This window comes from Kogia breviceps, chromosome 13 (genome assembly GCF_026419965.1).
Source record: "Kogia breviceps isolate mKogBre1 chromosome 13, mKogBre1 haplotype 1, whole genome shotgun sequence".
NCBI classification, from domain to species: domain Eukaryota; kingdom Metazoa; phylum Chordata; class Mammalia; order Artiodactyla; family Physeteridae; genus Kogia; species Kogia breviceps.
In genome coordinates, this window is record NC_081322.1 from 67291628 (window position 1) to 67316640 (window position 25013).

General features: G+C 41.8%; 1 protein-coding gene across 1 annotated transcript; it reads left to right on the forward strand.

Moving 5' to 3' along the window:
• The first annotated feature begins 5190 nt into the window (after nucleotides 1-5190).
• On the forward strand, nucleotides 5191-18940 carry ABRACL (ABRA C-terminal like). The gene is made up of 3 exons (XM_059083427.2): nucleotides 5191-5287; nucleotides 10492-10558; nucleotides 18354-18940. The coding sequence occupies exons 2-3, from the start codon at nucleotides 10498-10500 to the stop codon at nucleotides 18536-18538; spliced, it is 246 nt and encodes an 81-aa protein (XP_058939410.1). The 5' UTR covers nucleotides 5191-5287; nucleotides 10492-10497; the 3' UTR covers nucleotides 18539-18940.
• The last annotated feature ends 6073 nt before the right edge of the window (nucleotides 18941-25013 follow it).

Here is a 25013-nt window from a genome sequence, read left to right on the forward strand (position 1 = left end):
CTGCACCCTCACTAACACTTGTTATTTTCCTTTTTTAAAAATTATAGCCATCCTACTGGATGTGAAGTGGTATTTTACTGTGTTTTTGATTTGCATTTCCCTGGTGACAAATGATGTGGAGCATCTTTTCATGTGCTTATTGGCCATTTGTATATCTCCTTTAGAGAAATATCTATTCATATTCTTTGCCCAGTTTTAAATTAGATTATTAGTCTTTTCATAGTTGAGTTGTAAGAGTTCTTTACATTTTCTGGACATGAGATCTTTGTCAGACATGATTTGCTAAAATTTTTTCCATTCTGTGGGTTACTTTTCACTTTCTGGATGGTGTCCTTTAAAGCACTGACATTTTAATTTTGGTGAAACCCAGTTTATTTTTCCTTTGATTGCTTGTGCTTTTGGTGTCACATCTAAGAAAATGTTACTTAGTCCAAGATGATAAAGATTTACACTTATGTCTTCTTCTAAGAGTTTTATAGTTTCTGCTCTTACATTTAGGTCTTTGATCCATTTTAAGTTTTTGTGTATGATGTGAGATAGGGATCCAATTCGCTATTTTCCTGTGGTTAACCAGTGTCCCAGCACCATTTGTTAAAAATATCATTCTTGGGAATTCCCTGGCGGTCCAGTGGTTGAGACTCCAAGCTTCCACTAAAGGGAGCATGGGTTTGATCCCTGGTCAGGGAACTAAGATCCCACATGCTACACGGCGTGGCCAAAAAACGAAAACAAACAGACAAAAAACCATTCTCTCCCCATTGAATGGCCTTGGCTCTCTTGTCAAAAATCAATTGACCATTGATGAGTGGGTTTATTACTGGACTGTCAATTCTATTCCATTTTCTATATGTCTATCCTTATGCTAGTACCATTTACTGTAGCTTTGTAGTAAGCTTTGAAATCAGGGAATATGAATACTCCAACTTTATCCTCTTTTTCAAGATTATTTTGGTTATTCTGAATCCCTTTCATTTCCATATGAATTTTAGGATCAGTTTGTCCATTTCTGCAAAAATGATGTTAGAAATTTGGTACTGCATTGAATCTGTCGATGATTTGGTGGAGTATTGGCATCTACACAATATTAAGCCTTCCAATCTATGAATGTAGGATGTCTTTCCATTTATTTGGGTTTAAAATTTTTTTTCTTTCAATACTATTTTGTACAAGTGTATGCACCTCTTTAGTTAAACTTATTCCTAAGTATTTTATTCTTTTGATCTTGTTGTAGATAGAATTGTTTTCTTAGTTTCAATTTCAGATTGTTCATTCCTAGTATATAGAAAAAATAGAAATATAACTGACTTTTGTATATTGATATTATTTCCTGCAACCTCGCTGAACTGGGTTATTGATGCTGTTAGCTTTTTTTGTGTATTCCTTAGCAGACATCCTTGTCTTGTTCCTGATCTTAGGGGGAATGCTTTCAGTCTTTCATCATTGAGTGTGGTGTTAGCTATGAGTTTTTTGTATGTGCTCATTGTTAGGTTGGGGGAAATCCCTTCTATTCCTAGTTTGTTGAGTGGCTTTAATCATGACATGGTATTGGATTTTGTCAAATGCTTTTTCTGCCTCTGTTGAGATGATGATGTGGACTTTTCCCTTTATTCTATTAATATAGTGTATTACATTGATTACTTTCCATTTGTTGAACCAACTTTGCATTCCTCAAATAAATTTCACTTACTCATGGTATGTAATTCTTTTTCCATTATTTCTTGAGGGCACAGATTTTACTTTTACTTCTTTATATTACCCAAAGCACTTAAACAGTACTATACTTGGATCCAAAATTAGTGCTCAAGATATGTAATAATCATTATTATTACCGTAATAACCAACATTAGCATGAGCACAAGGTGATGACAGTCTGAACTAGAATGATAGATCCAAATGATAAACCTCATTTAAAGAATAAGATAAAAATTAGAGACTATTGCCCATAGGGAATTATAAAATTTCCTAATATTGGTGAATAATCCTTATATTCCTGGAATAAGCCTTGTTTGGTCAAGATCCTCTCTTCTTTATTTTTAAGAAAATGTTATTAAAAAGAACATAGCCACAGGAAGAAAAAATTTATCTTAATTGGCCAACCTGCTGAAGAGTCAAAGTAAAACACACGCGTAACCAGTAGACAGATCAAGAAGCAGAGTATGGTCAGCACCCTATAAGGCCCCCCTCATGCCCCATCTCAATTACTATCCCCCACCCCCCAACAAGGATAACCACTATCCTAACTTCTAACACCACTGAATAGTTTTGCCTGCTTTTAAACTTTTATGTAAAATGAATAATAGGCTATTTCACTCTGCACCGTAATTGTGAGATTCAAGCATACCCTTCCATGTAGTTGGTGGTTGTTCCTTCTCCTTGGTGGGTAATTTCCATTTTTTGAATATGCTACAATTTATTAATCCATTCTAATGTTACTGGGCATCTGGGTGGCTCTAGTTTAGAAATATTATAAATAGTGCTGCCATGAATACTCAGTGAATATTTTGTACATGTCTCTTGGTGGATCTAGGTACATTTTCTATTGGTATATATACTCAGGATAGAATTGCTGTCCTGAAGATCCTTTACAAAGATTTTTTCCTATTCATTACAAGAGAGACAATTATATTTTTTAAAATGAACCTTGAAATATAGTGTTATTATTTTCCTCATTCCAAGAACATGTAACTTCTTAAGCAAATTTATTAGCCTATATGTCCTGCTTTATTCTGGAATTATCTGTAACTACACCAACCAATACAGTAGTCGTTAATCATATAAAGTTATTGAGCATCTGACATGCACTCTAAGAGCAAAATACACAATAACTTTGAAGATTTAGTACAAAACAAAGTTTATAATATTTAATTAATAATTTAAAAATATTCACTACAAGTTGTAATGATAGTATTTTAGATATACTGGGTTAAAGAAAACATTATATAAAACCATAGTATTAAAATTAATTTCAAGTTTCTTTTTTTAATGTGGCTCCTAGAAAATTTTAAATTACAGAAGTGGCTCACAATTATATTTCTATTAAACAGTGCTGGTCTATACTATGTAATTAAATAAATAGATAAGGATTGTCTTAAAATTTTATATGTACATTGCTGAAAGTTCTTTTTGACAAAGATCATGCTTTAGGTTACTTTGTACCCTCCAGTTTTGGCACATTGTTGCCGGTGCATGCTTGATAGTTAATAAGTACTTCTTAACTGCTAAACTTTATTTTCTGTTTTTTACGTTAAAATTCCACATCGCTTAGCTACATGATGATAATATTGGTAAAAGAACAAGAAAAGATAATGGCAAAAATCTGCATGGAAACTGAAGGAGTAGGAATTAGGTACGAAAAATATTACTTGGCGAGATTTTGATATTTCTTTCACTCAGAACAACTTTCTTGAATTGTAATTCTTTGTAGAGTACATGAAGTTTATGTTAACGCTTAGTGCAACATGTATAAACAAAGTATTTTAAAAGAGTGAACCCATTTTTATAGTAACAGGGACCTTTACTTGCTAAAAGTAATCGATTTCTCCCTCTCTCTCTCTTTTGTTTTCTCCCCATTGGCAAAGTACTGTGAAACACTACCTAGTTATAAAGAAGTGGCACAACTACAGATTGATTATTCATTTCACTGGATATTATCCGAATGAAGAATTGTGGTCATTGCCACAAGCCAAAGTAGCCAGGTCCTGCTTAGAGAATTGCTAAATATGATCGTTTCTTGAATTATAATTTTTGCATTATGTAGACTTTGAAAGATATAAAATACTACCTCTCAGCTTTCTTTTAGTGAGAAAAAATTAGTCCTCAAACGGATGGGGGGATTACCTTAAACTTCATGTAACATGAGAAACCTTGACGAATCAGACCTTTGCTGAAGAGTAATCTTTTGGTGATGGGGAACAGAGACTCATTCGAAGTCACACCCAAAGTCATAGGTGTTTATTGTGAAAGGGTAACTAGAACGCTCTTTGGGAAGTGGTGGGATCCAGTGCAGCCCTAGGGACCTGGATACTCATATCTTCCTGGGGAGCAGGTCTTTGTTGTTCTTAATATACCACTGGGTCTCAGCTTCCCATAGAGGCACTTCTACCACTTCCACCCCCATCCACCTTGTACTTCATCTTTGGTTTTTGCTTACTCCAGTGTTTCCTTTGTGGCGGCCCATTTTCTCTACTTCTGCCTCAAGCCCTCTCAGCTTCAGCCTTCCTGTCAGATAGCTCATTCTCTGTATTCTCCCCTTTCCATTTCCAAGGGAGAATCTGATTGGCTTATCTAAGGAGAGTCCCGGTTTGGTGAGGACTGTTTCTTCCAGGTCGCCTCTTAGGGTGATGGCCAGTTTATGGACTGTGTCTCTTGGTCACATGACCACTCTTAATCCAATCAGCTACGGTGGGGCGGGGCGGGGCGGGGGGGGGGAGAAATCTGGGGGCAGTTATTTGTGCAACCTTTGTCCTCAGAATAGTTTGAGTCAGTTCTCTCAGCAAGCTCTTGGTTTCCTTTATGAAGGGACGCCAGGTACAGCAAACATGTCACACACATACACACACACACAAACACACCCTGAATAAAACAACAGTTACTAAAATAAAGGATGCATGAATAAAATGATTGAATTATGAGGTTACATGTAGGAAATAATAAAGAGGGGAAGAAATCTATATTGACCGGGACCAAGAATTAGCTTTGTCCAAGTAAAGTTTCTTCGCAGTGAAACAAACTGGTTTTCAAACATGAATTTTCTTTTGCAAAACTGACCATCCTCTTGTCCCGTCTGTAGGTTTCTGAAGGCCCCTGCTCCTGGCTTACGTTCCTCCTAGGAGACCTCAGCATTCAGCGCGCTGGGGACGCTTTGTTTCCTAAGTTAGGAGAGGGATCCTGGCAGGAAGTCAACGCCCAGGATCAGATGCTGGGGTTGAGGATCCGTGGCTCCGAGCGGCGCGGGGGAAAGGCGGCGGTAATCGAAGCTCTGGGCGCATTTTCCTAGAAGCCTCCAGGGCTCCGCCACCTGTCTGGAGTCTGCCCGAAACTCAGGCATCTCCTCTCCTGAGTTTCCTCCTCATAGGCTTGTCCCTGGGAGTGTGGGCGGCCGCATTGCTGAGCACCGAAACTCTCCCCCCCCTCCCCCCGCTAGCCTTCCTCCTCCTGCACACCAGCCTTTCTTTTCTGCCTCAGTCACTTCCTTCCTCAGCTTCTTCCTCCCCAGTTCGTTGAAGAAGATAACCAGCCCGCACCGACGCAGCCCCAGTTTTCTCGGAAAAGAAAAGGAGGCGCAGAGGTGAGTGATTGCCCTGGGAAGGTGTGGCCAGGTAGGTATGAAGGATGGACGGGGGTAGCCGGTGGAGGCCAAGCAGCCGGGGGGCTCGTGGGCTGCGGGTGGAGAGCCGGGACCAGGAGGGGGCTAAGACGCCTGGAGGGTATAACTGACCTTGGGCTGAGCGGGTGCGGGGGACCGGGTGGGCGCGCCCCTGCGCCCCCCAACTCTCCAGCAGACTTCCGCCCTCGGCTCACGTGACGTTTTGCCGACCGGGGGCGGACAGGGCAGGGAGACCCGCAGCGTTTAAAGATTTTTACCGCGGAGCAATGTGTCCGCTTTGCGCTTGGGGAGCCAGTCCCGCAGAGCTGAGCGGGGTCGGGCTGGGAGTGAGGGGGCCGGCTCCCCCGAGGAATCTGGTGGCTTCAGGGCAGTGGACTCTGCGGCGCCGGCGGCGGGTGCGGATCTGTACGCTCCCGATTCTGTGTGCGGCGTGGGTGGTAGTGAGGGGACACCAGCGACTCGGGGAGCCCCGGGCTGGGTCCGTTTGCGTCGCTCGCTCTCGGGGCGCGCCGGGGGCGCACCGACAGCCGGGGAGCGCGGGCAGGCGGCGCTGGCGCGAGACTCTCGGAGACAAAGGCTTCCGGAATGCGGTTCCTCCTGGGGAGGTCGCCCGGGAGCCAGCCGTGCGCCCCGGAGCAGGGGCCGAACCCCGCGCTCCCCGGCTCTGCACTGGTACCGGTGGTGACCGTGTGATGATGGCCCGCTGGGGACCGGGTTTGGGGACCCCTTCCGCGACAGCTCCCAAACTTGGTGCAGGGATGACCAAATATGGAGTGTGTGCGCGCCTGCGAGGGGCAGGAAGGAACCCAGTCATTCTTTGACCCGCACCAGCTGCTCGTCAGGGATTGTGAAGGAGGGATGGGAAACAGTGGCCAGCCCCAGTGTGGAGAGGTGGCTCCTGATTTCAAGATGTCCCCACTCCAGTAGGCTTATTCCTTGACGTTAGAAAATTTCTAGGTATTGCCTCCAAACTTAAAAAAAAAAAAAAAAAAAAAAAAACCCAACAAAACAAAAAAGGAACCAACCACCCAAAGAAAAAAGCTATGAGAGTCCTTAAATATATTCTTAAGCGCATATTGATGGTGGAGCATTTCAGCATATGGCCCAGATGGCCCAGTGCTCCCACATTCCGCTTTCTTTGTGATTCCCACGCACAGTGCCTAATTGGATTCTGTCTCAATTAGAGCGCCCGACTAGCATCTGCCATCGCCTTCCCCTGAGCCTCCCACTGAGGGGCTCTCTTTCCCTTAGACTTGCTCTGCAAGCCCATGGCCTCTCATTGTTCTTGATCTCGCTGCTTAACACCGGTCCCAGGCTTCTGTCCTTATAAAATAACATGGGCCTTCCAAGGATTGTGCAACAGAGTATTTTATACTCCTTTGTCCTCATTAAATAATCAAATAAAGGTGTAAACCATGCCAAATTATGTATGCTAGCAATAGTTTCTAAGCCTGTTATTTTCCTACTCCGAAGGGTCAGTGCAGGGAGACTTTCCTACTTTCTAAGTGTCTGCCTTAGTAAGTACTCAGCATGTAATATTTCACACAAATACAACCCACTGTTATATTTAGTGCAGTTGGCATAATAACCAGCATAAAATAAATAAATAAATAAAACAAAATTTTTAAAAAGGGAGAAGAGCCAGAATGATGCAGTAGAAACGGCATTTAATTGTGGGAAGCCCCTCGGAGTCAGTTTCATCATCCATAAAATGGGGATAAATAATATTACTTCGTAAGGTTCTTAGGTTTACATGAATTAATGCAGATAAGGAGCCTCAGGCGTAATTAATTACAAAGAAATTCTGGTTGTCTTCCTGTCTTAAAATTGGATGAACATACATCTGCTTAATGTGATCCAGGAATTCACAGTACTTAAGGGTGGGATTTCCTCTTTGAGTCTCATTATTAAAGGAGAATTAGGTCTGAAGTGTGTGGCTGGTGGTGGGTGGAAAGAGTGGAAAACGATGTTAAGGAGATAAATATTCAGGGTGGGAGGAAATCAAAGCATCTGAGAATTGGAAAGGACTGTAATCCCCTTGGACATTTCCCTTTATTGTCCAATGTGGGCTGATTTCTTCATCAACCCTCAGAGATCCATATTACTACTGCAAACTTTATTCACTGTTAGACCGTTTTGATTGTTAGAGAAATTTTGTCTCATATGGCTTTCAAATCTGCCTTTCTGTTCCATCTATCCATCCTACCCAATAGAGCAACACAAAGACTATTCACATAAGTACATAAAAGGAGCTTTAATTTTTAAAAAATAGCAGCAGGTCTTCTCTAGGCTAACTTTAAACTCAAGATTCTTTAGAGTGCAAGTGACAGAAAGTTAAGCAAACCAGCACAAGCCAAACGAGGAAAGATTGGTTCATGTAACTGGAAAGTCCAAGGTCATATACAGACTCAATCATTGTTATGTGGCTGGATTTTTCTTTGTGTCAGCTTTATTCCTGGCAGGCTCTTTTCACATGGTAGCCATTTATATAGGGGCTGTGAGCTTATACCTTAAAACCCAGTAGGAAAGTGTCTTTTTACTAGTAGTTCTGGCAAAATTCATGGGCTGAGCCCATTGTTCAGGATGGGATCACCTATCCTATGTCCCAAACCAAGTATTCTGACTTTGAACCACTCTTGGAGTCCAGGGTGAGGCTCTACCCAAGACACGTGGGTTTAGAGTAAGGAAGGAAAGGCTCTATCCAAACAAACATTAGACTGCTGGTGCCAGAAGGCGGAATGGGTGCTGAGCGGGGAAATACAACAGCTGTCAACCACACTGACATTAACAGGTTTTTTTCTTACCATTATTCTGATGGCATGTCTTTCAGTTGTGTCCTCTGGGTATGTTTTAGCTTTTTAGTGTCTCTCTTAAACTATCTTGAATTGAATATAACGTTATGATTTCACCAACACAAAGTTCCCACATTTGGACACTATAATTTTTGATATTTGGTTTTATGTAGATGCATTAACCTAAGATGTTGCATTTTATTGAAATGTAGGCTTCTTAAATTAAAAGATTTACACGAAAGTGTAGCAGTGTAGTGGTGCTTTTATTATTAGCTGATAGAAAATCTGGGGTCTTGATCAATATCATTTAAACATAGATGTCATTCTTGTTTTTTCAAAGCTACCGAGAATTAGTTACAATCTGTCTGAATAAAGTTGTTTCTTCCAAATCATCACCCCAACGTAAACCATTCACACAATCCCACTCTTTTATTTGATTTGGAAAACTTACAATTTGCAAACAGACTGAATTGATTCCTTTTGCCCAGCTGCTCATACTTGCCAACCCTCATGTTGCTGTTTTCACTGTAAATTACTGCCTTCCTATAGAAACTCATCCTTCTTCCTTTACTTCTATACTTTACTTCTTTGATCCAACAAGGTTGGGTTTCTCTCCTCCAGCTCCACCTGCACGTTCCTATTTCTTGCTGTGTTTGTCTCCTCCCACTTTCCGTAGGTGTTTGCCAGGCCTCTTTACCTTTTCTGTCTGAGTGCACTTCCTCCCTCTTAGAGCTCATCTCTGTTCCTCACATAAATCAGCAGCTCCATGGTGACAACACCCACAGGGGTGGTTCCATCCTTTCTCATGTGTTTGCTCATTTTCCAGTCTGCAAACCAATTATTTATTTATTTACTTTTTTTTTTTTTTTTTTTTTTTTTTTTTTTTTTTTGCGGTATGCGGGCCTCTCACTGTTGTGGCCTCTCCGGTTGCGGAGCACAGGCTCCGGACGCGCAGGCCCAGCGGCCACGGCTCACGGGCCCAGCCGCTCCGCGGCACGTGGGATCTTCCCGGACTGGGGCACGAACCTATGTCCCCTGCATCGGCAGGCAGATCTCAACCACTGCGCCACCAGGGAAGCCCAACCAGTTATTTATTGAGCTCCTGCTCTTGGTGCCAGACGTGGTCCAGCAGTGAGCATGACAGTCAGATCCCCGCATAGAGGAGCTCACTGTCTAGTGATAAAAACGGAGAAGTGTCAATTCCAATCAAGTGAAATGAAGAGGGCACACGTGCTGTGGGAACACACACGGGAGAGCTCTCCTACTCCAGGGATTCAGGGAGGGCTTCCTGCAGGAAGTTATAGCTCAGCTGGGACTGGACGTGTGGAAGTTAGCCCCAAGAAAGAGGAATAGCCAGAGTCCGGGTTGAAAAAGAAACAGGGTATGGCAAGGCTGGAGGTGTGAGAGTGACGGGTATTTGAGGAATAAAAAGAAGCCCCATGGAACTGCAGCCTGGGTTCAAGGGAGTAGATTTGAGGCGGCTGGAATGGTGGAATGGTGGGCGCAGCCGAGCCCGTGGAGGACCCAAGGGAGAATCCCAAGGGGATTCTCCCAGCCGCTTTTAGTCCTGAACTCCATATCCAAAGATGAATGGTTTTCATCACAGGCTCTCCATTACAGTCAGGTTGCACTGGGCACTGCTGGGGAGGGGACCCAGAAGTCATCATTGCGCTGACCCCATGGTATTAAAATTGCCTTGGATCCACCTGGATCCGCCTTCCTTGCTGGACCGCAGGCTCCCGGAGGGGAGGGATTGTGTTGGTTTCTCCTGGTACCACCAGCTTCTAGCTTAGGGCCTTGCCCCAAGTGTGCCGCGGTTTGGTTTTGTTTTTTGCTTCTGTGCTTTCGTATATACTCTTCCCTGTGCCTAGAACATCCTTTCCCAACTGTCTACTGGCCACTCCTCCCCAGTGACAAAAACTTCTGTGGCTTCCTCCTTTGTGTTCCCTTAATGCCTTGGACCCACCACTGAAAGAGTGCTTTCTTGTCACAATTGCTATTCATTGCAGGCCTTTCTCTGCGTCTGGATGGTGAGTTCCCTGAGGGCAGGTCCTGTGTCACTCACCTTTGTATTTTTGGTGCCCAGAGCATGGGCTTCGAGTTCATAGTGGGTGCAAGGAGAATGGCTTCGTTCTTCCCAGTAGACTGTGTAGAAGAAGAGTGGGGTCAGCCCAGAGGGGCAGTTATAAAATTGGGGAAATGGAGGTACTCTAGGGCTGGGTGCATCATGCAAGTATTTTTAGGAAGAGGGCCCCAGTAAATTAATAGTTACAAATGCTACATGAAAAAAAGAAAGGGTCCTTGGATTTTGCAAGGTGTGTTTAATGGAATGTAGAAACTGTAGTAATACACATTTATTTTTTTCTCCCTCAGGCAGCAATGAATGTGGATCACGAAGTTAACCTCTTAGTGGAGGAAATTCATCGTCTGGGTTCAAAAAGTAAGTACTATAACATGGATACAGTATTTCTTCTGAGTTTGTGTTAGAGCAGGTAGGACTAACTTTTAGAGGCATATGAAGGGATCACCTAGGGATTCAAGACACGGTTAATGGCAGCTCTTCTGTCAGCCTCATATGATAACTGCTCTTAGCCTTGAAGTGATTTCTGGAGACAGAGAGCCACTGGGGTATTGTGTTTCTTATACAAAGAATGGTTGAGATATTTCATTATCCTTTGAATGGAAAGAAAATTGCTGTACTTCTGTAACCTAGCTGCATTGAAATCTTGTAATTAAATCGTGTTCAAATTTTTATTTGTCACACTATTAAAATTCATTTTTTTCTGCTTTACCCTGCCACCATTTTGCAAATTGCCAAATGACTAGGGACTCGGATTGAAATTTTAATAAATTGTCTTTACTTTCTCCAAGTATTTGAGTTTTGTATAATCAGGTGTTTATGTGTATATAACTAAAAGAACCCATCCTTTCTTTTAAAGTTAGCTTTCCCCCTAGCAGCATATAAGCAGCTATTGCAAAATTTGTGACATGTAAAATTGGTAGTATTAGTGTCCTTTTCCTAAGTTGTAATGAAAGCAACTGTTATGCTTGTAGCTGTAAGTATTTCGTGCATCTCAGACCAGACATACAAGAGTTTGAGGAGCATCTCGAAAATTGTAAGAGCAGTAGATACATTCAGCAACAACTGGGATAATGGAACCCAAAGTTTCAAAATTACATCATATAAGTGAAAAACAACTTTAAAAATTACCTTGAAAGAGTTGCTTGTCATTATAGCTTGATTCTTCTTACTTATAGCTCTGTCTACTTATGAATCACAAATCATTTGAAATAACAAGAGGTACCTTGAAAATTCCATTAAGCCATTAGTATCAAATGTCCCCTGTAGTTTTCTGTTGCTGATGTAACAGTACTATAAACTTTGTGCATGAAGCAACACATTTAATATCTTTTAAAAAATATATATTTTATTGAAGTGTAGTTGATTTACAACATTGTATTCATTTCTTCTGTACAGCAAAGTGATTCTGTTATATATATGTGTATATATTCTTTTTCATTATCATTTATCACAGGATATTGAAATAGTTCCCTGTGCTATACAGTAGGACCTTGTTGTTTACCCATTCTATATACAATAGTCTGCATCTGCTAACCCCAAACTCCTAATCCATTCCTCCCCCATATACCCTCCCACTTGGAAACCACAAGTCTGTTCTCTATGTCTGTGAGTCTGTTTCTGTTTTGTAAATAAGTTCATTTGTGTCATAGTTTAGATTCTATATATAAGTGATATCATATGGTATTTGTCTTTCTCTTTCTGACTGACTTTACTTAGTACGATAATCTCTAGGTCCATCCATGTTGCTGCAAATGGTGTTATCTTATTCTGTTTTATGGCTGAGTAGTATTCCATTGTGTATATGTTCCACATCTTCTTTATCCATTCAACTGTCGATAGACATTTTGGTTGCTTCCATGTCTTGGTTATTGTGAATAGTGCTGCTATGATCATAGAAGTGCATGTATCTTTTTGAATTATAGTTTTGTCCGCATTTAATATGTTAATGGTCATGTAGGTTGGGAGTCTGTCTCAGTCTGTTTGGGCTGCTATAACAAAATACCCTGGACTGGGTGGCTTATAAACAGCAGAAATTAATCGCTCATACTTCTGAAGGCTGGAGGTCCGAGATCAGGGTGCCAGCATGGTCAGCTTGGAGTCCTCTTCCAGGTTCTCAGACTTCTTGTATCTTCTCATGGTGAAAGAGACTAGGGATCTCTTTGCAGCCCTTTTATCTATCTATCTATCTATATCATCTATCTATCTATCATTGTGGTAACATTGGTTTATAAGATTGTGTAAGTTTCATGTGCTACAACACAGCATGCTCTTCTGTTTGGTTTGGTTTGTGCATTTATTTGGGGGGGTTTTGCTTGTTTGTTTTTTATATTCCACATATGAGTGAAATCATATGGCATTTGTCTTTCTCTGTCTGACTTATGTCACTTAGCATATTACCCTCAAGGTGCATCCATGTTGTCACAAATGGCAAGGTTTCCTCTTTTTTTTATAGCTGATGAAATCTTGCAGCCTCTTTTATAAGACATTAATCCTTATGACTCATGACTTTACACCCTTACACCCCCCATGACTTTGGCACCTCCCAAAGGGCCCATCTACTAATATCATTACCTTGTGGGGTTAGGATTTCCACATATGAATTTTGGAAGAACACAGACATTCAGACCACAGCGGAGTCTAATAAAGGTCACCTGGGCTAAAATCAAGGTGTTGGCAGGGTGCATTCCTTTCTGGAAGCTCTAGAGACTCTGTTTCCTAGCCTTTTTTCTAGCTTCCAGAGGCAGTCTGCCTTCCTCGGCTCATGGTTCCCTTTCTCCATCCTCAGCTTGCTAAGTTCTCACGTTGCATCACTCTAATCAAAGACATGGACAATCTTTCCTAATCCCATTCTTCTCCCACCCACTTCACCATATTCACTCGATGGAAGTTCAGGTTTTATTTATTTATTTATTTGTTTATTTATTTTTGGCTGCATTGGGTCTTCATTGCTGGGCGCGGGCTTTCTCTAGTTGCGCTGAGAGGGGGCTACTCTTCCCTGTGATGAGCAAGCTTCTCATTGCAGTGGCTTCTCTTGTTGCAGAGCACGGGCTCTAGGCGCTCAGGCTTCAGTAGTTGTGGCACGTGGGCTCAGTAGTTGTGGCTTGTGGGCTCTAGAGCACAGGCTCAGTAGTTGTGGCCCATGGGCTTAGTTGCTCCACGGCATGTGGGATCTTCCCGGACTAGGGATCGAACCCACGTCCCCTGAATTGGCAGGTGGATTCTTAACCATTGCGCCACCAGGGAAGTCCCTCAGTGAATCTTATTTTCGACAGTGATGCCCCTACCTGTGTTCCTCATTTCTACATTCTCAGTTTCTCCTGAGCTCTGTGATGAGCTCTGTCACTCCTGGGAGTAGTACTATTGTTTGGATTGTTAAAGATATTAAAGATATATTTCCAAACATTTGTCGGGTTTTCTTATTAGATCATTCTCCATGTCAGCTTAGTGTTTATTGGTCAGATTCAGTTGCATTTAAAAGTCTCACCTCTATATCCCTAGCACAGTGTTATTATTTGCTAAGGCAAACTGAACCTGCACTTCAAAATGAGCAGCTTTACAAACTAGATGACTACAAAGCAATTATCCTAACTTCTATAAGGATGAAAATATTTTGAACATTGCAACTTCACTAGGCCTTCTTGACTTACCTGTTCCTGGCAATAGATGACTTTTAAGTTGGAAAGCATCTATAGAGATATGTTATCTACTGACAGGTTATGGTTATTTATGTTGTATCTGGAATAATTTTGACTAATCTAAATTATGATTTAGATTAATCATATTTAGACTAATCTAAATATGATGTATTAGCCAAAGTTGGAGATTGATGAATTTAGTTTTACCTGTTTCTTTTAAAATTAAGTTCTTTAAAGTCTCTCATTTTTCATCCTGTAGAAAAGAATTAAGTGGATAAAGATTATTTGGAGATTTAAACTCCTTCGTATAACAAATATTTCTTGAGTGCTACCTTTGTGCTCAAGTGCTGGAGATGGGAAAATAAAGAAAATTCCATCTCAGCCCTTGTGGGCCTCTTTAGGTATTGAGAAGACAGATAAACTGGAAACGTGTATCGGGAAGTGGTTAAGAGTGTGTGCTCTAGGGGACTTCCCTGGTGGCGCAATGTTTAAGAATCCACCTGCCAATGCAGGGGAAACGGGTTCAAGCCCCGGTGCAGGAAGATCCCACATGTCGCGGAGCAACTAAGCCCGTGTGCCACAACTCCTGAGCCTGCACTCTAGAGCCCGCGAGCCACAACTACTGAGCCCACATGCCTAGAGCCCGTGCTCCGCAACAAGAGAAGCCACCGCAATGAGAAGCCTGCACACCACAACGGAGAATAGCCCTCACTTGCCACAACTAGAGAAAGCCCACGCGCAGCAACGAAGACCCAATGCAGCCATAAATAAATAAATTTATTTTTTTAAAAATGGAGTGTGTGCTCTGAAGTCAGACTCTGGGAATGAATCCTAGCTCTTCTGTATTCTTGCTGTGTGACCTTGGGCACATTTCTAAACTTTTCTGACTACTACTCTTTCAATGAGTATTGAAGATATTTGTTTTTCACACTTTAAAATCTCTAAAAGAAGGACTTAAAAAAAATTTTATTTATTTATTTTGCGGTACGCGGGCCTCTCACTGCCGTGGCCTCTCCCGTTGTGGAGCACAGGCTCCGGACGCGCAGGCCCAGCGGCCATGGCTCATGGGCCCAGCCGCTCCGCGGCACGTGGGATCCTCCCGGACCGGGGCATGAACCTATGTCCCCTGCATCGGCAGGCAGACGCTCAACCATTGTGCCACCAGGGAAGCCCCAAGAGGGACATGTTTTGTGATACATGGTGTGCTATTGTTAAATTGGAAATTTAATTGGAACATAAAATAATGGTGCTGTCTTGCAATCAATTGTGTCTTATCTTTGACAAAATGGTTGAGTTTTAATGATTGTAAAATGCATTGAACGGTTCAATAAATGCATTCAACTTTACTCAATAAATGTTAGCTATTATTACTGTAATTGATGGTGAATGCTTTGATTGATATATACTCAATTTTATAAGAAGAGCTTTAATAGCTCGACTGAAGGAATCATGGATGACTTCTCAGAGAAGGTGACATTTGAGTCCATTTTTGAAGAAAAAAGAATTTAGCTAAAAAAAAGGGTCTAGGATGCTGGGTAGATGGCTCAATATGGGCAAAGTTACCAGGGGAAGTGACTCCTGTCACCTTGGGTAACACCAAGGTGCTCATTTTGACTGTATCACAAGGTGCATGGAACGATATGGCAGGAGATCAGGTGAGAGATGAGTGCAAGGGCCAGAGGATGGAGAGTCTTAATTGTGAGTCCATGGTCTTCACTTCAGTTTGAAGGTGCTAGGGAGCTATTGAAAGAGTAGAGTAGAAGAATATCAATTTAAGCTTGCATCATACAAAGTTTCTTCCACATTTTAAATTCTGCCTCAATGTAGAGGGTGTATTTGGGGTAAACATGGAGAAGGGGAAACTGATAGAGAGTCTTGCAGTTACCCACGTGAGAATCAGTTTGGGCCTGAACCAAGGAATTAATTGTCCATGAAGAGGAGAGGCTAGAGCAACAGAAGATACAAAGAAGGTGGCATCACCTGGACATTTGTCAGATTGAGGGGTGAGTGGGCAGGAGAACTCTGAGATTACAGCCAGGTTTCTGCCTTCGGTACCTGTAAAAACTTAACCTAAATTGAGAATTTACCATAGGCTGGCACTCTATAGAAGACTTTACCTATATTCTATCTTTTAATCTTTGCAATAACCCTGTGAGGGGTATTTTTACCCTCCTAACTGCAACTCAGATTGCTTGAAGGACCTGCCAGGTTACCAGCAGCTGCACTGTTTCCTGTAATCAGTGAAAGATTCTCAGTGGTTAGGACTCAGCGCTTTCACTGCCGAGGGCGCAGGTTCAATCCCCGGTCGGAGAACTAAGATCCCGCAAGCCACAAGGCACGGCCAAAAAAATAAAGGGAACTCAAACAGGTGCATCTTTGCTTTCCAGGCCAAACATTCCCTGTTTTCCTTTACAAACTTATTTCCGTCTTCTCCTCTTAGATGGTTTACTTGCGGTGAGTAAATTAGCCACTCTAATTACTGTTCTCCTAGACACTTAATTGTTTCACCTGTGCCTAATGTCACATACCCCATTGCTCTCATTCGTAATTGAACCAATGTTAACTGATAAATGGATAAATAAAATGTATTATATCCATAAAAAAATAATTGAACCAATAATGATCATCGATCAAGTGCTTAGCATATGCTGGGCACTGTGCTTTGTGCTTTAGAACTGTGTCCCCAACCTCACAGTGTGGGAGGTATTAAGATCCCCATTATACAGATGAGGAAACTGAGGCCTAGGGACCTTACATAAAAGTTCTCAAGGCCAAACAGCTAGCAGATGGCCAGAATTTCAACTGAGGACTGTCAAGTTTTTTTTAAAAAGCTCTGTGTTATACTCCTTTTAAAGTCCAGAGCAGGTACTGCCCTTCTTGAAGTCTTCCCTTCCCATTCTAGCCCAGTCATCTTGTTCTTGACATCCAATCACGTACTGCTTTGTGCTGTTGTTTTACTGTATGTTTATTTCCTTGTGGGAATGGAAGCCATTTCTTTGATAGCTAGAAAGTGATTCTATACTTCCTTCTCTCTGCCTCTGGTGCCCAGCACAGGGCTGCACCCACAGTAGGAGTTTACTAAGCTGGAGGCTATAAGCTCTAACAGGGGAGTGCAGGAACTCAAGAACCCTTCTCACTGTGATGGCCATCTACTTGACAGGGGGCACAGCTTTGAGAGGGAAGAACTTGGAGCAGCGCAGTAGGATAGGACTGGGTCAAGGGTTCAGCCTGGTAGGTCAAAGGATACAGCCAACAGTTAGAAGATATCCTAGATTACCCTTTGAGACTTCAGTTGATTGACTTTTAGCCAAAGATCCACCTTATTTTTAAAAAAACCTTTTTTTTAAGAACAGTTTTAGATTTGCAATAAAATTGGCAGGAAGGTGTAGAGATTTTCCATATACCTACCCTCTGAGCCCCGCACATAGTCTCCCCCATTATCAACATCCCCTACCAGAGGGGTACCTTTGTTACAGTTGATGACTCTACGTTGACATATCATTATCACCCAGAGTCCACGGTTTACATCACATTTCACTCTTGGTATTGTACATTCTGTGGGTTGACTAATGCGTAAGGACGTGTCTCCCATCATTATAGTATCATAGAGTATCTTCACTGCTTTAGAAATTCTCTGTGCTCTGCCTGTTCGTCTCTCCTGTATCCTAACCACTGAAAACCACTGATCTTTTTACTTAGTTTTCTCTTTTTCCATAGCTTTGCTTTTTCCAGAATATCCCATAGTTGGAATCATACAGCATGTAGGTTTTTCAGATTGCTTTCTTTCACTAAGTAGTACATATTTAAGGTTCCTCCATGTTTTTCATGACTTGATAGCTCACTTCTTTTTAGTGTTTACCTTAACTTTTAACATCTATATTAAAAACTGGCCTTCAAACTAGATAATCTAGGGATTCTGGTAAATAAAGATTTCTTCATTTTGAAGGTCACCCACTCCTTCCCTGGGGATTCTGAGCATGTTCAGAACACAGAGAAACACTGCTCCTGATGCGGGGTTTCTCTTGTACTTGTTATTTTTATCGATTCAACAACTAACAATTAAAAAATCGAAATTTAGACAGAGAGAGGAATTGTCCACTGTAGTGCTGTAACACATTCACTTTTTTTTTTTTGCCGCACCGTGTGGCATGCTGGATCTTAGTTCCCCAGCTAGGGAGACCAGGGATCGAACCTGTGTTCCCTGCAGTAGAAGCACAGAATCTTAACCACTGGACCTCCAGGGAAGTCCCACACATTCCCTTTTTGTTACTGTTTCTTAGTTCTCTTCCACTCTCTGTCCAGATGACACTGAAGCTAGGAGATGTACCACACATTGCATTTATTCTATCACTTTTTGAATCTGGCAAGAGGCTCTACTGAATTTTTGACTGTTGACTGTTAAACTGTAATCTTGGTTAACCTTCAGTTAGATGTTTATGAAAGATTATGTGTATCTGCCACACATGGTGGCAAGAAACAGACTTTGCATTGGCTAACATTGTGTTTTCTCAAATTAGATGCTGATGGAAAATTAAGTGTGAAATTTGGGGTCCTCTTCCGAGATGACAAATGTGCCAATCTGTTTGAAGCACTGGTAGGAACTCTCAAAGCTGCAAAAAGAAGGAAGATGATTACGTACCCAGGAGAGCTACTTTTGCAAGGTGTTCATGATGATGTTGACATTATATTGCTGCAAGATTAATGTGGCTTGCATAGCTTTGTTTATTGTGGGTTTTTTTTTGTTTCTGGTAAACTGGAATATTACATCAAAGGACAAACATGTTAGCATACTTAATGTATTTTTATAGAACTTTATAAACAAAAGGAGACATTTTAGAAGCCTGTCCTTTTTTATATCTTGAAAGCAAATTTATGTATTACACTGTAAAATAAACAAAACCTATTATTTTTCTCAGGAATCTGGCTGGAAAATGTAGGCAATGAGGCTTTTTTGGTGGGGATGCAAGAGTGTTTGTTTCATAAATCATTCTTAGATAATTTCCACAGATATTTGACATTCTATGAAATCAAGAAGCAAACTTGAAGACCAGCTCCCACAATGAATGCAATGTTTATGTAATAAAAACATGTAACTCTCTTAAAATTGCCTTATTGCCTTATTTTGTCATTTGAGATTTACGTATCTCTCAGAATCGAGTTTTTGCATCAAGATTAGGTAACTGCAGTAAAAGTTATCTTGATTTGAAGAAAAATTCCCTTAAAACTACAGAATTTAAAAAGTAGGGATGGTTAGTGTTATGATTTGGCCCTATAAAAATATTAATTTTGATGTCTATATTGTGCTTGCCACTGGGATAGGGGACATGCCCCCGCAAAATGTAACCTAAAAACTTCACTTTCTAATTGGATTAGTTAGACCCACCTGAAATAATACAGGATTATCCGTGATTGCATGTTGCAGCTTGTAGTACAGAACTGAAAATGATACAGAATCTCAAGGAGGATAAGGTCAGTGAAAGGCATGATGGTTGGAAGAGGTATAGAGGAGGCAGAATTTGCAGGATTGGAGCTGATTATATCCAAAGGGAAAAAGATGGGATGGGTGAGGGTGATGACTCAAGGTAAGGCAGAGGGACATGAATTAACAAGGCATGATCTTGTGAAAGGTAGGATGTCAGGTTGACTGGAATGTTAGGCTAATTAAGGTTGAACCTTGGAAGCCAGGGAGAGGAGTCTGGGGAAAAATTGGAGCAGGGAAGTTTCATGATGAAAGTGATGTTTAGTGAAGGTAGGTCTGCCACTGGTAACTAGGGTGGAGTGTGGAGAGTGCAGGGGTAGTCAGACAAGCCAGCAAAAACATTGCTCAAGAATCTCATGGGGGTGGTGATAATGGGAAGGCAGAGGAAGGATGGAGTCCAAGCACATTTTAAAGGAAATTGAAACTTTGTCACCAGTACCTTTTCTTTTGTGACAGGACCCCAATTCAAACTAGACTAAAGAACAACAGAGGGCTTCCCTGGTGGCGCAGTGGTTGAGAGTCTGCCTGCCGATGCAGGGGACACGGGTTCGTGCCCCGGTCCGGGAAGATCCCACATGCCGCGGAGCGGCTGGGCCCGTGAGCCATGGCCGCTGAGCCTGTGCGTCCAGAGCCTGTGCTCTGCAACGGGGGAGGCCACAGTGGTGAGAGGTCCAAGTACGGCAAAAAAAAAAAAAAGAACAACAGAATTCACTGGTACTTCATAGTCATTGCTAACATTTATTAAGCATTTATTATGCTAATCCTCATATAACCCTGTGAGGTAGGTATTATAGATGAGGTAAGAGAGACACAGAAGAGTTAAGAGCTTCTCCACGCTTACCTAGCCAGAAAGTGGGCAAGTCAGGATTTTGAAATTTGACTCATCTAACTGGCAAGTCCAGGGATGGGATGGAATTCAGGCATGGCTGGCTCCAGGGACTCAAACACTTGTTTAAACACTCTGACTTTCCATATCAGCTCTGATGACTTCTTTGGTTTATTCTCATTCTCTTTCTACTCTAAATATGTTTCCTGCATATAGATGCCTGCAGGTAGTTGCACATTCGTCTACTCCTAGATTAGCAACTCTAGCAGAGAGAGAATTATATATTAATTATGAATTCAAAGAAAGGAACTCTGATTGGCTCCACTTGCAGCATAAATCTACCCCTCTGATCAATAACATTTGCCAGAGGGATGAGATATCTTGAATGACCTGGGTCATATGCTTGTTTCTGAGTGAGGATTGGGTAAGAGACTGTGCTTCACAGCCTCATCTCAAACAGGAGAGGGATAGTTCCCGGAAGGAAAGGATGCTGAGTACATGGGAACAACACAGGTTTAACATAGATACAAGAGATCTTTTGAGGATGAATCCATAAAATATATATGTGGCCAAAAACAAAAGATAAATGAGAAGAAATGGTCAAAAGCTACTACTCGTGTGGCCTTAGTAACTGAGAGAATAACGTGTTAGCAGAGATAGGGAAATTGAGTGGAGCAGAAGGGCTGGTTTTAGGGAGAGTTACATTTGGACATGGTGAACTTGGAGCATTTGGACGGGAAATGTGTAGTAAGCAAGTGAGGATTTGGTTCTGGAACTCAGGTGAAGGTTCAGAAATATCGACAGAGACCTGAGAATTATGGTTCAGGATTGATTTTCATCTCAATTTTGATATGTATAGATAATCATAATTCTCCCTCTATTATTATCTTTAATTTGAAATTTTAATTATTAGACATTTAGAAAACACAAAAGACATACAATCTACAGGCTTTGTAAAAGGCTGGGCTGAGAAACTGAAGCAATTTTTTTTTTTTTTTGCGTTACGCGGGCCTCTCACTGTTGTGGCCTCTCCCATTGCGGAGCACAGGCTCCGGACGCGCAGGCTCAGCGGCCATGGCTCACGGGCCCAGCCGCTCCGCAGCACGTGGGATCTTCCCGGACCGGGGCACGAACCCGCGTCCCCTGAATCGGCAGGCGGACCCTCAACCACTGCGCCACCAGGGAAGCCCTGAAGCAATTTTTAAAGGAAAGCAATCTGGGAAACTCACATGTCTGATGGCATTTTTTTTGAGAGCAGGTTGACCTCATAGTCAAAGACTCCCTTGAAAAATCTTCAGAAGTTGAGATAGTTACTTAGTCATTTTGTTAAGTATCTTCTTGGTGAGTATCCAATGGAGTTTCAAAGTTTCAAACCCATAATGATTTAGAATTTGAGAAATATATTCCAGAAAAAATATATCCATGGGGTTATTTAGTTATTTTGAGAAACTTAATAGAACAGCATTCCTATCTACTACTGACATCCATAATATAGTTTTATGTATTTTCCTTTAGATTCAGGATGGTCAATTCCTTTGTAACAATTTAATATATGGATAGTTCTTATTTGGATCATGGTCTTAACATTCAAAATCATAAATCTGATCCAGAATCACAGTGAAAATAATTTTTCTTGGCCATAAACTGCATTCCAGTTAATCATCTCAGTAATGAGTGTCATTGGCTATAGGTGGATGGGAATTAGAAATTATAAACAATTGTCCACAAACATTTCTTCATTCTTGCAACAAAAATGTATAGTATCTACTTTGTTCAAGTCACTGTGCTAGGCATTAGGGGTTATTATTATTCTCAAAGAGAAGCAAATAATTTGCACAATATATATTAAATATAGAAGAAGCTTTGGGTAAATGAGAGAGGGATACAGGTGCAAAAATGATGACTTGTTACAGGGTGGACTGGGATGAAGTGAAGTGTGCCTTAAAGCAGGAGGATGATCCGAAGGACTTTACTGGTGGAGTTGTTTCTGCCTACAAAGGAAGAGAAAGGCAGGTAACTTAAGGTAAAGAAGGATAGAGGAGTATTGGGAGCTGAGGCTGGAAAGGCTTGGGACATTAGTTTGAACACTTAAGACAGAAGAAACAATTCTAAGTGTATGTCTTAATAATAGTGAATTACAAAGAACTGTCAAAAAAAAAAAAACTTGGGCTTCCCTGGTGGCGCAGTGGTTGAGAGTCCGCCTGCCGATGCAGGTGACTTGGGTTCGTGCCCCGGTCCGGGAAGATCCCACGTGCCGCGGAGCGGCTGGGCCCGTGAGCCGTGGCCGCTGAGCCTGCGTGTCCGGAGCCTGTGCTCCGCAACGGGAGGGGTCACAGCAGTGAGAGGCCCGCGTACCGCAAAAAACAAACAAACAAACAAACAAAAACATATGAAATAATTTGATAAGTGCCACTCATTATGAAGTAACTTTAATTTGTAAGATCCATAACAGTGCTATTTTGTATACTGAGATTATACAAAACAAGCTATAATTATAGCTTGCCTTCAGAGTGAATGACTTAATTGAAAAATTGATTAATGTTACCACTTGTGCAAACTCAAATTTCCTTAAGTTCCCTCATAGAAAATCCAAGCACTCCTTCTTGTGCTGGAAGAACAATTTAAAAATAAGTTACAGAAATGTTGATTTGAGGAATTTGTCTTAATTGAACACTCACATCCCAGACTTCCCTGGTGTCTGAGCTGCTTCCTACGGTTCCAGACAATGAGGGAAAAAAAGGCCTACGGACTGACAGACAAAATACAAACATATGTGATGGCAAAGGAACAAGCCTGCTTTTTTCTGTGTGGCACGTGGGGTTGACCTCATTAATTTATAGCCTCGTATATTTAGAAAAAGTCAAGAGAAAGGCATGTACCTTTAATTTATTTGTCGTCGGATAATCGTGGAGTTTCCTTTTCCTTAACAAAAGATATAAATAACTCTTCAAAGAAAACTCACTCCTCAGGAGTCTTTTATGATAAGAAATCAGAGAAGACCACATTTTTTTACAGAAGATGATTTTGTATGAAAAGTCCTCTCTTGTGCTTTTGTGTATCTCTAGCAGCCTCAACAAAAGGGTTCTTAAATTTTTTTACCCCTGTAGTTCTCCTTTTAGTGACTGTTGTAGTGAGACACTTTGGGTTGGAAAGAATGGAGGCTCTTCACTGGGTAACGGAGATTAACGGTGAGCGTGCATACAGGGCAATTAGGATGATAAAGTAACGCACTGAAATAGGAGACCAGAAAATGCACCACAGCAGGGCTCCTGGGGGGTGAGGGACTCCTAACCAGAGGAGAAAAAAGCCATCAGAATGGCTTTTGTAGCTTTTTCAACATCTAACTATTCCGGAGATTCTGAGTGAATAAATCTGGGTTGGGCCCCAAGCATGTCCACGAAGTAGCATCTCCCAGTCCGATTCTAATGGACAGCTGTGGGAAAGAATCGCTCCTGGCTGCCTAAGAGCTTCTCTGTCAACACCACTCAGCTGTGTTCCTGGATCCACTTCGTTCTATTTGATTCTTCTGCTTGCAATTAGCTTCCTCATCCTTTATCGTTTCTCTATTGGTAGCTTCTACTTAAGGGTTAGTTTGCTCCCTCGTTACCTTGATCTACTAGCGTCAGTTCTTGCTGCTGGCTGTCTCATATGCTGAATGTCTGTATGTCTAAATGAAAACGCTTAATGTAAAAGAGTAGCACAGTTTGTCCTTATGGTGCCAGACCACCCCATAGGTCATTGGCCAGTTTAAGGATTGATTGGGTCAGCTGCCCACCCCTCCAATCAGCTATGCTGCAAATGCAGACAGGGAAGGCACATTGCCTGCAGCTGCTGCGACAGGGTCTGTGAGCTGAGCTGCCTTAGATGTGCCTGTGGATCAGGCAGGCAGTGTGTCTACATTCCAACCATTTCCTCAGAGGTTCTCTGTGATTTATAGCAGAATACGAAAGCAGTAACTTTCTGTTTGGAAGATATGACCACCCTTTTTTTTTTTTTTTTTTTGCGGTACGCGGGCCTCTCACCGCTGCGGCCTCTCCCGTTGCGGAGCACAGGCTCCGGACACGCAGGCCCAGCGGCCATGGCTCACAGGCCCAGCCGCTCCACGGCACGTGGGTTCCTCCCGGACCGGGGCACCAACCTGTGTCCCCTGCATCGGCAGGCGGACTCTCAACCACTGCGCCACCAGGGAAGTCCGACCACCCCTTTTAAGCATGAAAAATATTTCCTCTACAGGTTAGTTGTACTTTTAGTATTCGTGATTAAGAAAATACATAATACAAAAGATATAAAATACAAAAATCTACAATTTCAGCAAAGGTTTTTAAATGAGTTTGCATTTTATTACTTGTAAGAATAGTACTTACACTGTAAAGATATAATATAGTTATTTATGTATATAAGACACATCATTTATCCACAGAAAATGCTTGGTGTGCATATGGTTTCCTGGACTCCTTGAAATAACTCTGTGGCTCCTAAGGGGTGTTCTGTCCACAGGTTATGAATGAGTTTTGTGATACACTAAGCACAGGTCCTATATCAGGAAAGACTGCATCATTAACTTCAGTTCTTAGAGCCAGTGGTAGTTCTGCTTTTTCTCCCCTGGAATCTAGGCAGGCTTGTGACTGCTTCAGCAAATAGAATGCTGTGGAAATGATGCTAGTGGTTTCTGAGGCTAGGTCTAAATGGCCATAGAGCAGCTACCTGTCAAGAGTAATGAAATGTTGAGAGGGAGGCAGGGCTTCAGGGATAGCTTGATCAAGTAACTCAGTGATGTCACCAAGATCCTGGTTTTCTTCTGTTTTTCCACTCCACCTTCTGTGATGTCAGTTTCATAGATTTCATTCTAAGTATGACTTCCTTCCTGGTCAA

Bases quoted from the DNA above. Each gene is read 5' to 3' on its own strand.
- ABRACL (XM_059083427.2), top strand. From the start codon at position 10,498: ATGAATGTGGATCACGAAGTTAACCTCTTAGTGGAGGAAATTCATCGT. The intron at 10,559-18,353 runs GTAAGTACTATA...TTCTCAAATTAG, and splicing joins TCATCGTCTGGGTTCAAAAA to ATGCTGATGGAAAATTAAGT.